The 18,076-nt window shown below is 36.5% G+C and overlaps 1 protein-coding gene across 2 annotated transcripts in view; it reads right to left on the bottom strand.

Annotated features, from left to right (window-relative positions):
- The window catches only part of NEDD4 (NEDD4 E3 ubiquitin protein ligase), a 167,711-nt gene that overhangs the window by 82,127 nt on the left and 67,508 nt on the right, over positions 1-18,076 (bottom strand). Inside the window, exon 5 of one of the 2 annotated variants that reach the window (XM_008016512.3) lies at positions 16,625-16,678. In XM_008016512.3, the coding sequence (XP_008014703.3) occupies positions 16,625-16,678 (54 nt within the window). Of the gene's footprint in view, positions 1-7,283; positions 9,669-16,624; positions 16,679-18,076 lie in introns of those variants that run through there. The other variant, XM_008016509.3, reaches the window with a different exon arrangement.

Here is an 18,076-nt window from a genome sequence, read left to right on the forward strand (position 1 = left end):
CTAGTCTGAGAATCTCAGCTCTTACATGAAGTCTAGAGGGAAGTCATTTTATAAAACAATGATAAACTGAAAGAAAGCTAGTCGAATGGCCTTTGTCTGAATACCCTTAAAGATCTCTGTCCATTCAACCTTCTTTTCAGAAAACTTGATCTGAGCCTCTAACCAGACACATAGTTATACGGTACCAGTTAGTGGAATATGTAGGCTATGAATCAGACTTCACTGTGGAAACTAATCCTTGAGTCACGATCATAATATTCCACTGGCATTCACCCCAGGGACAAGGTATTCATTTAAGAGTGCCACTCTTCCATGCAAAGGATGAAGTATCACGTAGCTCCCACTCATCATCACAGTCACCACTCAAATATCCTAGTTTGGTTATCTGTTTGTGCAAGGCTGTGTAGTCATCCTCACCTATCAGGATTCTGCAGTCATCTCTACCCCATTCCAAAGGGTCCCTGGCTTTATTCATTACTTTAATAAATATCTATTAAGTGTCTATTTTGAGCTAGTCATTGTTCTCTATACTAGGGAACTGTATTCTAGCAAATCTGAGCCCAGAAAAGATTTGCTTAATCCATTCTCCAGAATCCTTCTCTAATCAATTCTAGTCAATTTACATGTGCCTACCTATTGCCATATCTCCACCTTTAACTTTTTTTCTGCTGCATGTGCATTTAGTTTCTGAAGTATTATTGATATGTTTTTAATGAATTACTCATGATAATGGCCACAATAGTGGCATTTCAGGGACTCAATGGATATTTCGACTTTGAACTGTATTACTGTTCGCATCAAAGAATGGCCTTAAGACTTACTTCTCAAAGTGTGTCTAGGGAATTAGCAGCATTGGTACGATCTGTTAGAAATACAGAAATCTCAGGCTCCCACTCTGAGACGTACTGAACCCGAACCAGAATCTGCATTTTAAGACTGCCATGTTATTTACATGCACATGAGCATTTAAAAATCACTGGTCCTGCGGACATCTTAATAAGCCATTCTCTAATTCCTTAATAAAGCATTAGAGGGTAGCCTACAAGTTGGACACAGCAGTACACCTGTAGTCCCAGCTACACAGGAAGCTGAGGCAAGAGGATTGCTTTAGCCCAGGAGTTCAAATCCAGCTTATGTAACATAATGAGACCTCATCATTAAAAAAAAAAAAAAAAAAAATTGAGAGAAAAAGTAAATAAAAGGAAGCAATTCAGGATAATATTATTTTAGGTATATCTGTATTTAACTTCAGGTATAATTATACTTATCTAAGTTTAGTTACAACTGAATTTAAAGACATGGTCTACTATATCATCAATATCTTGCTTGGGTAATGTATTTTACTACTAAGGTAATAAAAATGTTTCATAGTGTTATGGTTTTATAATACCTCTAAGTCAAGAGAAGGCCTACGCTCTTTCTCCCCCAACAGACATCCTCGAGCCTAACTAGAAATGCCATGAATTTACTTACTTGTTTAAGGTGTTCTTTGCTGTGACTCACCCATGAATCAAGCTACACATACACACTAGCTGGTTGCTTGTCTAAGCCCTCAGGTCTGCTGTTCTTGTTCTATCCCAACAGTTCGCTTCAATCTTAGTGTGGAATTGCTTTTCAACAATTGTTCCCATGTTGAGTCCTTCCCAAAACATCTCATTGAACTGGGACAGATCTGCTCACCCCTTGTTTTGAAATTATTATATCTCTAAGTATCTGTCTTCATCTGACCACAGTCTTCCAGTTTTACACAAGGAACAAAGGATACTGAACCAGACGTGTGAGCAATACTTTGGATTATTTCCAGGATATGCTGACAAGACAATTGGTTCCCTTTCTCAGCACTCATTTGCTCCTTCTGCTAACCACCTTCCTGACCTCAACACATCGCCTGGTCTCACCCAGAGACTCTGCCAAGCCCCTTCAGCCTACAAAGGCTCTTGTCCTGGCTTCTCCTGGTCTGTCTTATTTCCCTGTCACCTGTGATATAAAGGGAGAGTGGATACAAATGGGTGAGGCCTCACAACAGCTAGCACATGGTAGGCTCCATAGTGTGGAAGAAGCCAGCAAAATAGACAGAATTGCTTATTCTCCAAGTAGTTTCTGGGAATAGGCCTTAAAACCTTGACTTGTTTTCTACATGGAAACTCTATTTTGTTTTGTCTTATTTTTGGTGGTAGACAGGGGACTGAGAAAGTTAGACTAATGCTGTCCAAAATGAGTTATGAATATTCATAAACGATTTCAAGTTTTAACTTGTAATTTTCTGTTTCGTTCATTTGATATTGCTGAATCTCCATTTCAGTTTTCACTGATCATACTTGCTTTTTCTATAGTTCCAAGGTGAAAGAACAGAAGACTGTAACATTTATGTTTTTCTCCAGGAAAAAGAGACTGTACTCTCCCTGTAGAGAGGGAGTTTGTCTTATATATCTTATATCTACTTCACATATGCCTTCTGTATAACAATCACTAAATATATACCTTGCCTATGCTATCTCATGCTAATTTTATGACACCGAGCAAGCAACCTACACTGGCTGTTTCTGCTTCCTTATCTGTTTCATTCTTTCTTCAATCTGGCTTTTAACCCTGCATTCTCCTGAGCCTACTCTTGCTAACAGACCTTCTAACTGCCACATCCAGTGGATACTTCTGTTCTCTGTGGTACTGTCTGCTGTCCTCCTTCCCTCATCTTTCACTCATGCTTCCATGCCTCCACACCTCCATGCTCTCCACGCCTCCATGCTCTCCATGCCTCCATGCTCTCCGTGCCTCCATGTTCTCTTGGCCTCTGTGTGGTTCTTAGTCTCCTCTTTATGCCCTCTTCTACCACCTCACCAAACTTTGTAGTCCCCAGAATTATAATTTATCTTCCCTTCCCATCTCATGTATACCTTCCCTAACATGTTCATCCTTACCTGAGACTTTGACTGTACTCCTGACTCCCAATCTACATTTCCAACTCTCACCTCTCTCCTGAGCCTTGGTCCTGTATCTCCAACTGCCCTACTTGAAAGCAGCACCACCAGGGCAGCCTCGGAAGCACATAAACTTAATTTGTGATTTCTTCTTCACCCTCCCAATCTGGCCCCTCTCCTGAGTTCTTCATCTTAGTTCATAACATCACTGTTAACCCAGTCATCCAAGTTAGGAAAACTTAAATTCATTTATAATCCATGAAACCATGAAAAATTATCTTCTAAAAACCTTAAAGAGAGCACTTCACACTCTCAAATAAAGACTTCCATTGCCCAACTACTGACTCTCAGCAGAAGACCACCTTCTTTGTCTTCAGCATGAAGCACCAGGCCTAATCGACTACGACCCACTTCCGGCAGATCACCTCCTCCCACATCCCCAGGCTACCCTATGCTTGAGCCCCACCGGACTATTTACAGTGTGAGATTCTTTCACATCTCTAGTCTTGCATATGCTGCTGCTGACACCTACAGCAGTGATTCTCAACAGGGCACAATTTTGCCCCTAGGGGACATCTGGCAATGTCTGGGGACACTTTTTGATTGTCACACTAGGAGAAAGGGGTGTTACTAGCATTTAGTGGGTGGAGGCCAGGGATGCTGTTAAATATCCTACAGTGCACAGGACAGCCCCCACTACAAAAGTGTCCAGCCTAATATAATAATGCTGAGATGGGGAATCCCTGCCCTAGAATCTCTTTGATTTCTCTGTCTGATGAACTCTAGTTTACCTATCAAGACTCGGTTCAAATGTCACCTCCTCTGGGAAACCTTCCTCTACCAACCAGGTCCTCTCTCCAGATGAAAAATGTCACATCTTTCTACTTTTTCATACACACCTCTATTTAGCACATCACATATTAGACTGAAAGTTTTTATGTTTACCAGCATGTCCCTATTACTAGAATGGGAGATCCCCTAAATAGAGACTGTATTTTACTCATCTTTTATTCTCAGTGCTTGGGACAGGGCCTGACACTCAAATATGTACTGGATGAATTAAACAAGACACATCTACAGAGAAAACAAAATATTTTCAAGCAAACAACTCAGCACTCTGAACCTGTCTGAAATTAACGATTCCTCAGTTCTAAGAAATATACATGTACAAATATACATTTTTCACCAACTTTCTAAAACTAGTCATTAACATTATGGCATCACATTTTAGAATATTTATAAATTACATTGGTTTTTATAAGTGCTGCTCAAAATAAATTTAACCAAATCTCTCTAAATATTCTGCTAAATTTAGTAAAATGGGGACTGGAAAATAATGGAACATTGAAGTAAGTATATATTTAAAACATCTATTTTAGGAAGAACAATTAAATAAGAAAATATTGAAATGTATAATCTTGAGATCAGTGTTAAAGGCTTTGAAATAATTGAGACATAAGTTTATTACAGTTCTACTATACTAGAATAGTAGCAATTTACCTATTTAGGATTAAGTTACAGATAATGAACAAAAACTTTTATAACAAAAAGAAAAAAATGTAAAAAATAATTCTAATAAAAATATGAATATAAGCAAAGAACAGAAGACATTCAAGCTTGGGCAAAATGCTAATGCACATTCAATAACTGGGTACTGAAATCTCTGAGCATCCTAACAACATAACATAGGAGATTCAGAAAATAACAGATGGGGGCAATAAAATAACAGTAGAGAAAACTAACTACTATACAGATTTAGAAATCTGAATAGCAATCATTTTTATAACTGTATACGTAGTACCTTAGTTCCTTAACCTGCTTCTTGATTGAACTGCCAAAACATTACACATACTGTTAAAATATCAAATATTTATTTTCAGATCAAAAGTCATTATATAGCCTTTACAAAAGTAATATTGTATTTCAAAAGGCATACATAATAAACATATGCCAGTCACTGTTATGTTGTTTGCTATGCCTGAAATAAACATTATGCAGACAGACTACAAAGTTTCATCTTCACTCTAAGTTGTAAACACAGAACACAGACAAGTGTCCCAGATACAGGTAAAAGTTCTCACTAGATTTAAAAACTCAGTCATTAATGAGCTGTTGATTATAGAAAGCTAGAAACTCAATCTTATACTGCTAGAGACTGGTAGCTAAACATATAAGAAAAGAATGTGTAGACTCTCAGTGCTTTAGAAACCAGGGTCTCTGACCAAAGCAGTGATTTAATTTCACGACTGCTCAGTACAGATAGCTGACATTACCAAATGCTACTCTAATATCAACTTGTTAAATGTGAATCCAGACTCAGCATATCAGAATACTAACCCAGACTAACTGGAGTCATGGGAAATATTTTGGGAGCTGTTTATTTATAAATGAGTTACAATATACCACTATAATTAGATTAATATATAATTATTGATAAACACAGGATTATTTCTAAAACCCATCATTGTTGCCACTGCTATATTTAGAAAAAGCAACACTAGAATCTTCTTCATAAAACAAGCCTTGATTTATCAATTAGATCTATTTAGATATAGTATAAATTAAATTTAACTGTCACTGTATGGTTTACAATGCTTTTTATAAAGAGAAGTCTAATAAACATTAAAAGGGGGACAATTTAAATCTCCAGCAAACTGCACACTTCTGAACTACTTTATAATCCAATAATCTACAAAAAGATAGAATCTGCACAAAGTTGTACATTTGATTGTTACAAAAAATATTTAAGTTAGCTTACCTAAGCATAAATAAAACCAGTAACAATGGATATTTTTAACAATGCAAAAGGCATTTGATCCACATTTCATTAAAAAACACATTTAAAATACTCTTCTCAAAAGCATCCACAACAAACTCTAATTATTACCATAAAATAAACTATTTTAAGGTGTTTCTACAAATATTTATACATGAATTACTCCTTTCAGGTTAATTATTTCATTACGTGTAAAAGAAATTTATAAGTAACATTAATTCAATTAGCATAGTATTAATGTTTCTTCTCAGTGCCATTTCATTTCTTCCTTTTAGGAAGAAAAATAGATGATTGGATTATAATCTCCTAAAAGCTGGTTTTCGAAAAGTTTCCTAAATGGAATTAAAAATTGTAAAATATAGATCAGAATTTGAAATCTGATCTTTTTTTATCCTCAGTAAAGTAGTGGCTTATATTAACATCTGGGCATTGGTAACAATTGTTATATTTACCAGATTTCAGAAGAGAGAAAATAAACTAGCAATTACTATTTTATTCACTTAAAGCTACTTATCCAGAAGATTTTTTTTTAAAATCTTTAATAAACATATTGGATGTTACAAAAACACAGATAAACAGATAAGGTTTTTATCCCCCCAAACTATTATGTACTGTCATGTAAAATTGCTTTAGTTAGAAATTTTTTTTAATTTCTTGGAATCTGGCAAAGCATTCCAAATACAGAAATTTTAAAATTCTATTTCAGTTCAAACCATTTTAACTACTTTGGAAAGGCCAAATTACATAAAGAACTTTTGGCTAAGATTCAAAAGAGTTAAATTACTAATATAATAAAGTTGAATTGTCAAAAATGAAAAGGTAAATAGAAAATTGTGGGAAATGCCTAGCAATTTAAACCAAATTCAAAAATATTAAAACTTAGAATTCAATATTGTTGAGTGAGTGAGTTACATTTTAGAAGGCAGTATTAACTCTGGCTCAAGAAAAATAGGGTGGAAACAAAATTCCACAGTTAAGGGTATATACAAAGGCAAATGCCATTTATTTTTCCTCTGCTTTAAACATGCAGTATAATAGTTTTTATGAATGATCTTATCAATACATGTATTTTAGAGGTATAGTTCCTCTATGATAATTTATAACAAGATCTTCACACTTTGATATGGGTATTTAATATTTTAAATAAGCATTCTAAATTTTACTCTATTTCATAATGATTAAGAAGGGGAGAAAGCAAAATGATGGTTTTGAAAATAGGAATAAAATACTGAGCTACAAAATAGAATACTATACCATTTAAAGGAAAAAGATACCAAGATAAAATCTTATGAAATAGACTGTTATTCAAAGTTTGTTTTTATGTTGTAGAAAAGTTTTACAGCTTAAATCACTTAGGAAGATTTTTAAAAATACACATTTTGTACATTGGTAAAATAACAAATACAGTAAAAAACTATACATAGTGTTCTTCAGATTTACAAATATAAAATTTATGACTACAAAGTACTGCTAGCTAAGGACCAGGAAAATATATAAAACTGCTAGGTTATAATAACAAATTTTCTCCAAATATTTCATTAAGTTATTCTCGTATAAATTAATATTTACCAAGATCAAAGGAAACTTACCTTGCAAGAATTAGACAGTTCATTTGTGCAATCTCTGTTGCTGTCTCTTGATAAATTATCCACTTTACCTTCATTTCCAGATGCAAACTTTATGAGTAACTGAGATGGTCCCCCTTTAGAACAATTGTGCTTAAGGCTGGATAGACAGGAAATATTTGGATAAGCTCCTCCCAATGAAATACTTCTTTGTAAAATACTATGGTTTTTGTTCATCTGTGAATTTGGTCTTTCCAATTCTCCATTGATATTTATTTGATAATCTACGTTTTGGGAGGATGGCAAACATGCAGATGTCCCATGCGTGAGCTTAATATACTCTGAATCAGAATTAAGCTTAATTTCTGACATTTCTGGTTTACAATCACCATTTGTTGTTTCACAATCTAATGTAGTTGTTTTTTGTTGGGTGAAATGCACTGAAACACAAGAATATCCTTCAGATGACTTTTCACAGACAGTCTGTTTGGGAGTATTATTCGAAAGAACAATTTTCTTCTGTAACGAGCCCTTCCTGTGAAGCGGACGTATGTCTCTTACTTCTCCGGGGGTACACATTGTTTTAGATAACCGAAGTCCATTGACAGCTGTTGAAAGAAATCCTTTAGCACCAGTGCCATCCTCATTATGTGCAATTTCACTAGGAGAAATAATAAACTGGTGTGAAGTTTGATAGGATCCTTTGCTCAGAAGAGTACATGGACTTGTTGGAGAAGTCGGTGGGGTATTTGAAGGACTCCTAGGAAAAATGACTAAGGAGGAGCAACGTTTTAGTGGAATTTTTGTGTTCCTGCTCACTGGCAATTTCATAATCTCTAATCCATGTTCCAAGTCATCCTGGACAAAAGGATCTGTACTTGTACTTCTCGAAAAAATTTCACATGGAGTAGTATTCCTGTTTGGCACAATTCCACTGGAGGTGCTGTCAGAAGGTAAGTTTCCACCCAAAAAAGTATCATCACTTGGTGGCAACGTATAACTACTACTGTCACTGATGACACTGTTAGTGTATGAACCTCCACTTGTGATACTTGCACATGACCCGAAATCACTACCGTTGCTGCTGTAAGATCCATTATCACTGGTTGAAAAGTTACTAAGGCTACCACTACAAATGGCTGGACTGCTTACAAGGTTACCATCATTCACTGCATTCAATTCACTATCCACCACAGCACAGCTGTAAATACCATCCTTCAAGATACAAGTAAATGAAGCATCATCACTATCAGCTAAGACATTGCTAGACTGAAGATATCCACTGTACCTTGTTGGCTGTAGTGAAATCTGTAGACAGCTGCTCTTTTTATTAACATTTTCAGATGAGGGAACAGACGATCTTTCTTGAGACTGAACGTTTTCCTTTATTAACGGAGCTAGTGCAGTCTGTCTGGGAGTCAGCTTCATTTGAACAACGTTAGACGCTGAAATCCGTGTTGGTCTCTTGAAGCACATGTGAACATGGCTATCCAAGTCATCTCCGGAGGTTTCTGACAAAGGGTAAGTATTGCTTCTTCTGGCTGCAAAGTGCAATCGTAAGCTTTGTGCCATTTGTTCTCATTTCCAAACATGTTAAGGGCTGAAAGTCATAACAAAGATCTCTGTCCGTAGACAGGCTAGAAGCAGCTGCACTGCATCAAAAGAAAAAATCATTTGTGGTGCCTAAAAGAGCTATTAAGTAGTAGTCTTTATCCTAAGTAAAACATTAGATACCAGATATCATAGAAAGAAAAAGACGACCCATTCCAGAGACTGACGTTTCCAAAATGTCTTGAATCGCTTGTAGACAAAATGCCTTCACTTACAAAGCACTTGATTTCCAGCGACCTTTAAGCTGAGCTCAGCTGCAGCACACTGACTCAAACACAGCCAACCTTGTTTCAATTATACCTTCTCCAATTTGCATGAATGAGTAACACAAGAACAACAATCTTCTAACATTTCATGTTGAAACAGTATTTTTTCACCCCAGCTCTACTAAATGAACATTTAACTATGTGAATCGCAGTGCCTATACTTTCTCCAGCCAACTTTGACCACTAATATTTTTACCCATAGGTATAGAATTACAGGAAGTTGGTAGGAACGAAACCCCATGTAATTAAGTATCAAATCAAAGATTGAATTTCCAAATAGTAGTCATACTAGGAATCTAGTCAAGTTAGTTAATAGAGGGACTGTTCATTTTTTTTTTAATTTGTGAATTCAAACAGTTCTGTAAATTTGGAAATACCAAAACTTTAGGATGAATTTAAACTTTAGCACTACATCAAACAGATACATATTTTAGCTTCTAAAGTGCTAATTACATAAAAAGTGAAAGCTTAAGGACAGAACTACAAAATTAACCTAGTAATACCATTGCAAAACTGAAGCATAGGTTCGAGAAAAAAAGTTTAAGAGAAGCTGTCACTAAGCATTTTCTCCTGTAATTTTAAGGCCTTTTCCAGCCAAGTAGAACAGTCTTTAAATGATGCCATTTATATTTTGACTATTAAAACTCTGCCAAGAAATAGCCTAAGCAAACATTCCAATAAAAATATATGCAGATTAGAAAAAAAAAAAACTATACCCCAAGATAGTTTGAACACATAGGATATTTTATTCCACTGTCTCTGCAATTCATTCACTTAAGAGAGTGTTGTGGTAAGTAAAGAAGTCTAAAAAGGATTTAACACATCAAATAAACATATCTCAATGCCAATTCTGTTCTGAAAAACTCTAAGAGCTCTTTGCTGGCCCCTGCTGGTGCTTTGAAACAATCCATTTAGCTGTTTGATATCTATAAAGAAATACAAACCAAGCTGTACATTTCTTTATATAAACAAAGTACATACTTGTTTACATTTTTGAGAGCTAGCCCTGCCCTAGAGGTGTAATTACTCAGCAGTGCTGATAAAGCTTCCACAGTAGAGAACAGTGGACTGTTTGTCCTTTTAGAGGTTGTGATTTTGTATATATTTTTTCTGCTTTGTATTTATTTAACCTTTATTTTCAGTTTACTGGGTAATAAAAATTTAATATTTTAATTTCTCTCCCAAATGCCATAGACCAAGGTTGGTATTCTATTTGAAAGAAGCAAATTTATTTTTAAATAATACTCTAGGGTATATTTAAACCCCTTACCTAAATTTTATAGCTGGAACTCCAGTAATAAATATATACTGGCTCATTCATAGGAAAGTAAAAGGTAAAATAGTTCCGTTGTTTATACCACATGGTACTACACCCAAGTTGTATTTTTCTAAGTAAGTTTTTTTTCCCTAAGTAAAAGCAAATATGTAAAACATATACTTTGTTTTAAAAAAACTGCTTACGATAGATCTGTTTTCGATCAGAATTTTCTAAACAGATATTTAATCAATTAAGACACAACAAAATAGAATTATGGGAATTTATTGAATTATATTTGACTAGAATGAAACAGCATTGTGTTTTCAAATGTGTACAATAATTGGAAATTTAGTAATACAATTATGATGTTATTTTGGTTTTGTATAACCTATCTCCTTCAAGATTTTACAGACTTCAGTCAATATTCCCTTAACATCTTTTTCTTTTAAATAAGGAGGAGTCCTGTTTTACTCTGCCTTCAAATGACTTCAGCTTTCTTTCTGGGATTAAGTGTGGGGTCTAATAATTCAAAGAATGAATTCCTTCTAATAGGCTAATCAATGAGATCTAATTGTTCATGCCTGTGGCCTACAACGTACTAGAAATAAGAAAAGCTCCTCTGATTATTAACATATAAAATAATGAGCTCCAAGTATTTGGCCAGATAAATGTCTTCTCTTTGATAAGCTTCACTATAAGCATTAGTTCCATGTCCCCTAACTAGATTTTAACTTTCCGGAGGGCATGGACCATAACTACACAGTTCTTCTGGGGCTCCTGAGCTTGTCCTGGGCACAAAGTAAGTACCAAGAGACACCAGAGAGAAGCCTGGATGGATAGATGGATGGTGTCACCACAGGCACTCTGAATGCCTGATGCTTTCTTTCAGGATTTTTGTTATTGTTGTTGTTGAAGTTGATCTAGCTGCCACTTTTAAAGAAATATCAAAAAGCGCTGCAGGTGGACAAGAAGGAATGACGTTTGAAAAATTTACAGAGAGGGTCTCAGCCAAGGAAAGTAAGGTAAGAGAATCACAGGCACTTCCTAGCACTCTAGTCTGAGTTTAAATTCTAGGGAGGCTGAACAGTTTGCACTGCTGGCTGAGGTCTGAACATAGGATCTATACTGCTATTACAGCGGTTGCATGGGAAATCGGGGAACTTGCTATAAAATGTAGTTCCTCAGTCCAGCAAATACCAGACAGGAGTGTTAACCCTAACCTTAAGGGTAGAAGAACTGGAGGGACATGGCAGCCCTCATCTGGAAAGAATCCATGCACGTCCTACAAAGAATTGCATATTATGGAGTGAAACAGATTGAAGCTAAGAACCCCACATTCTGAGCTGTTGCTTACTGATCATCTACACAGAAAATAATGTAATTATCTACATGGTATGGATAGGCTCTGGGTCATCTTAATCATTGGCTGAACTTTGAAGGCCAAAGTCAGCTGCGGTGGTTAATTGTATGTATCAACTTCGATAGGTTATGGTACCCAGTAGTTTGGTCAAATACCAGTATAGACATTGCTATGAAGACATTTAGACATGATTAGCATTTACATCAGTAGATTTTGAGTACAGCACATTACCCTCCACAATGCGTGGGGGTCTTATCCAATCAGTCGAGGGCTTTGAGAGCAAACACAGGTTTTGTAAGAAGCAGCAATTCTGCCTCAAGACTACAATGTAGAGTCCCTGCCTAAGTTCTCAGCTTCCTGGCCTGCCCCGCAGATTTCAGACTGCAGTCTTCACTATATACATATATAGTGTGGAAATATATATATATTCATATATTATACATAATTTCATATATAAAATACATGAGAAATAAATAATACATAAAATGTATACACAATCTATTGTTTCTGTTTCTCTGGAGAAGCTTCACTAATACAACTGCTAAATGTGAGAAGCACAGGGTCTCCACCCAGAATATAGGCAGCTCCTAAAACCGGTGGCTGAATGTGTACAGGTGTATGTCTTAGACTGGTGACACAGTGCTAACTTTTGCATTGGTGGGTAGAATTGTTTTAAGGCACATAATTCTGAAGTGTTCTGTCATTATTGCCACCACTACCACTACCATCACCATAATGAAACGACTATATTTTAAAACCCTCAAGTCTTAAAATTGGCTGGAAAACAATGATATAAGCCTACTCTTTCTTGAAAGCAAATATCACTTATATTACAAACGTTTTCCAGATGAGTAAAGTTGTTTCTGCTTAATATTATACTTGTGTTCTTCACCCTCCATTTTCAAAGAGAAATTGCTAGGAAAATGGTACATTTTAAATTTAGTTGTGAGTACCTCAGCAGAATAAAGACGGAATGACATTTATAATAACATAGGTCACTTGTTGCTATACAATCAGGTCTGTTACTCCACCAATGGCTATAGTTTCTATAACATCTCAAGTCATCTCTATACCTCCCTTACCTGCTGAGACTAGCAACAAATCAGAGGACTAGAATGACACACACCACCCTGTTCTAATTATCTATGGCTCTTTGTTTTGCTAGTAAACCGAGTTTCTCGAGAAAAGCTGTATTTCCCATGCATAGAAGAGCATCTAACACAGTAGATATACTAAATGGTATATCTTAGCTGACACAAAATATACCATATCAGACAGCTACAAATGCGTAAGTTCATGAATGTTAAATAACACTTTATATTTGTATCATGATAAAGAATTTTCCAAGTATTTTCATAGTCACTGTTTCATTTTATCCTCACAACATGCTTATAAGATAGGCAGGGCTATTGTTGTCCTCATTTTTCAAATGTGAGAAGGTATTTTTAGAAGGACTGAAAAATTTGTTTAGGGTTACAAGCTAATACCCCCAAAGAAATGCAGGATTATAAAAGAATTTCTTAGTCCTTAGTGTGGGGATCTATAACAACTTTCCCCCCGCACCCCCCCCCGAGATGGAGTCTCACTCTGTTGTCCTGGTTGGAATGCAGTGGCATGATCTCAGCTCACTGCAACCTCCACCTCCTGGGCTCAAGCAATTCTCATGCCTCAGCCTCCAGAGTAGCTGGGACTACAGGTGTACACCATCACGCCCGGCTAATTTTTGTATTTTTAATAGAGACAGGGTTTCACCATGTTGGCCAGGCTGGTGTCAAACTCCTGACCCCAGGAACATCTCCTGATCCGCCTGCCTCAGCCTCCCAATGTGCTGGGATTACAGGCGTTACAGTATCTTGATTAATGTATTATTTGTTTTTTTCCTTTAGTTAAAAGTTTTAAAATTTTTATTTGTCATGTTTATCCATCTATAAATATCCAACTGTTAATATCAAAGGCAATGCTTTTTTCTTCCAACCTATCATGACGCACTTTATAGTATTATATACACAGTAAACGCTCAAGGAATGTTAATTTGCTGATCAGTGTTTGACAAACAGCCGTTCTGGCCATTAAGAAAGAGTCACACCAATACTAAAGTTACTAGCAAAACGGACCAGACCACATCTGTGTGGAAAGCACAGATGTGAGCTGTCCCTCCTTGTACACAACATGCAAATAACGCAAATAAAATAGTTCAGCAATAATACACCCAATGACAAGGCAGAATTCACGTCGGTATCAGTGGCAACAGGAAAAATAACAGTAATACCATGATCTGGCAATTCAACTCTAAAACGTATCTCTTAGAGATACACTCAGACACGTACATACGGAGACATAAAAATGTTTATCAATTGGTAAGAGCAAAATACTGGAAATAACACTAATAACACTAATATTAAGGAGGTTAAATACATAAATTATAGCATTATGATATTTTCAGAGTATAGAAACTTATGCCTCATTGAAAGGTGTCATCACAGATCTCACAAATACAACGTTAAGCAAAAATGCATATCAGAGGAATGCCTACAGAAATATGCTATTTTTATAAATTAAAAAATATGCAAAATAAACAACGTGGGTTTTTGTTTTTTGGAGATAAAGTTTTGCTCTTGCCACCTAGGCTGGAGTGCAATGGTGTGATCTTGGCTCAGTGCAACCTCTGCCTCCTGGGTTCGAGCAAGTCTCCCACCTCAGCCTCCCGAGTAGCTGGGACTACAAGTGCCCACCATCACGGCCGACTAATTTTTGTATTTTTAGTAGAGACAGAGTTTCGCCATGTTGGCCAGCCTGGTCTTGAACTCCTGACCTCAGGTGATCCACCTGCCTCGGCCTCCCAAAGTGCTGGGATTACAGGCATGAGCAACCATGCCTGGCCAACAACAATGTCTTTTTTAGGGATATATATGTGTATATATGTGATAAAAGTATTTTAAAAAGCAAAGAATGGTAAATACAAAATTGAGGACAATGGCTACCAGTGGAAGACGAAAAGGAGATGCTACTAAGGAGGGATCTAGGGAGGGTTTCAAAGATTTTGGTAAAGTTCTAGTTCTTAAGCTGAGTAATGTGTGTGTGTATATACATATTTGTCTTATTATTTAAAATATTTATATTATGTGGGCTTTTTTGTATGTATATTTCATGATTTAAAAACAACACACACACAAAACTCCACCAATATGAAGTTTAATTTGTTTCCATCTAGAAGGGACCAGCCTGGCCAACATGGTGAAACCCCATCTCTACTAAAAATACAAAAATAAGCTGGGCAAGGAGGCGGGTGCCTGTAATCCCAGCTACTTAGAAGGTTGAGGCAGGAGAATCGTTTGAACCCGGGAAGCAGAGGTTGCAGTGACCTGAGATTGCACCACTGCACTCCACCCTAGGCAACAGAGTGCGACTCTGTCAAAAAATAATAATAATAAATAAAGGAAAACAGATCTACAGAGATAGAGGGGAGAAAAAAGGAAAACATTTTATATTCTTTTAAAAAAAGCAAAAACACAGAAAACAAATAGCTCTGTAACTAACCATATTCGATAATCAAATCAGCAACATCTGTCACTCAGCCTTAAAAATTAGATTGCCAGGCTGGGTGTGGCGGCTCACGCCTGTAATCCCAGCACTTTGGGAGGCAGAGGCAGGTGGATCACGAGGTCAGGAGATCAGGACCCTCCTGGCCAACATGGTGAAACCCTATCTCTACTAAAATACAAAAAAATTAGCCAGGCGTGGTGGCATGCGCCTGTGGTCCCAGCTACTAGGAAGGCTGAGGCAGGGGAATTGCATGAACCCTGGAGGCGGAGGCTGCAGTGAGCTGAGACTGAGTCACTGTGCTCCCGCCTGGCGAAAGAGCGAGACTCCAACTCAAAAAAAAAAATTAGATTGCCAGCCAGTGATAGTCTTCTTCGGCAGCAATAATGTACTTTTGCTTACTATGATGTTTATTAAAGATTTCACTGGCAATATTTTTAGTTGCTAGTATAATTATCATTTCTTGAGGGCAAAAAACATGAATGTAGTTTAACACTAAAAACAGACTTTTTTTTTTTTTTAAAAAAAAAGCTAGTTTCTTTGTTAGCTAAAAAATGAACAAAACTGTTTAATTTTTCTGGTGCTTGTAACTGATAAGCTTTGCACACATAACACTGTTTGTATACTTACCTGTTCAAATCTTACAGGTTTAAAATATAAATGTAAGCTGCTAAGAAGAGGGTTTGAGATTGGATCCTCAGAGACGACATTAGGAAAAGAATAGGACTTTAAGATAGTCTTTCGGAATTCAGAAATCAGAACAATCATTTTGTAAAAAGAACATCAGGTTTAACTTTGCTTTTTGCTTCTGTAAGAGCTGGCCATCCTTGAGAAAACTTTATTTGCTCATTCCTTATCAGTGTAAAAAGGACAGATTTCCTCTGTAGAAGAGTGGGGATGAGAGAGTGGATAGGATGTCCATTGGATACGGGTAACCCTAAGAAAGGCCACTGTAGTGAGGAGGTGCAACTGAAGGATACTCTGGGCGAAGGTTCCCAGTGCCATGGACTTGGAACCAGGGGTCATGGACGAGTGAGAGAGAAGACAGGACAAAGAGGTTGATTTTCTGTCCTCTCCTGTCACAAGAGGTCTTCCGTAAGACCTTATAATATGTCAGCAATCAGAAGAGGTGCTTGGGAGGAGAATGGAAAGGGAGACAGTAGCACCAGGAGAAAGAAAACAAGTTCCATCTCCCTCACCATTTTGCCCAGAGTCTCCATAACCACCCACAACCCATCTCTCAAATCCCAGATTGCCTACCCACTCCCCCTGGCTGCTCTCCTGAAACGTACCCTTACTTCATATTTCACACAAGCACAATATAACTTACCAATCGATTTTCGTCAAACACTTCAAAAAGAAGCCGGTGCTGCTGAGGATGAACCTAAGTAAGAAAAACACAATCTTTATTTAAAAACAAGTAAACATCAACCCACAGACACTGAGAAATAAATGCTTAAAGATGTTGCCATTTGATCGAGTGCGGTAGTTCCTGCCTGTAATCCCAGCACTCTGGGAGGCCGAGGTGGGTGGATCACCTGAGGTCAGGAGTTCGAGACCAGCCTGGCCAACATGGTGAAAGCCCATCTCTACTAAAAATACAAAAATGAGGCAAGTGTGGTGGCATGTGCCTGTAGTCCCAGCTACTTGGGAGGCTGAGGCAGGAGAATCGCTTCAACCTGGGAGGTGGTGATGGCAGTGAGCCAAGATTATGCCATTGCACTCTAGCCTGGGCGACAGAGAGAGACTCCATCTCCAGAAAAACAAAACAAAACAAACAAAAATATGTTGCCATTTGCTAATTCCTATTATTTGGAATGTATTTTAAATTACATGAAATAAGAGCAGACTAGTCATGTGTCACTCATTTTCTAGTAGTTTCACGATAATAACAAAGTGAATTTGGTTGTTTATTTTTCAGATTTTTCTAATAGAACGAAAGGAAGTAAAAGAAAATTTCAAAAGATTACTTAAATGTTTGCAAACGCTTAAAAATACAGACTAGATTTTGACATCTTATGATCAGTTTTATTTTCTTGCTTTTTATTTATCAGTGTAGAGCGACCCAAAGTGGATATTTTTCAGAAACTAGTGTTGTAAATCCTTTTATTATTGACTTAATAAAATCACATGTTGCTTTTGCTATATAAAGTACATAGCAGTCAAAAGTATACACTGAGTTTTCACTTGAGGTTTAAATTTTGTAGCACATGAATAAAAATTACAAGCAATATTTTATTTCTCAAAGCCAATGCTTTCGTTCTTGTAGGAATGTTTCAATATAAAAATAAAAATCTATGTGACATCAAACAGAAAGGCAATCTTTAATACTTTTTTTGTACCAGAGTTTAAAATGAAGAAAGCATATTCATATTTATGTTGATTTTTCCCCTACAATACATATATTATATTGTACACTGTGATATCTTAAAACATTGGTGTACATGTCAAAAGTATTGATAGAAAAAAGTCCTATACTTGTGACAAAGACTTCTGGAGACCTAACTCAGTGTCTGCTCTTCCTTCTGAGAACATAATCCTAGTTTTATCTACAGCCACATTCCCAGGCTGACCACACTGGACACCTCTTGAGGAAACCATTAATTTTTGAAAACTGAAGTACAACATATATTCAGTGAAGTATAAAGTATACTAGTGTTGGGATGAGGAAGAAAAAAGTATACTAATCTTAACTATACAGCTTGATAACTTTTTACATATGTATACTGTATCATATATAATATGCGTATGTAAAAATACATATACATACTGTGTATGTATA

Source organism: Chlorocebus sabaeus, chromosome 26, assembly GCF_047675955.1.
Source record: "Chlorocebus sabaeus isolate Y175 chromosome 26, mChlSab1.0.hap1, whole genome shotgun sequence".
In the NCBI taxonomy this organism is placed as follows: domain Eukaryota; kingdom Metazoa; phylum Chordata; class Mammalia; order Primates; family Cercopithecidae; genus Chlorocebus; species Chlorocebus sabaeus.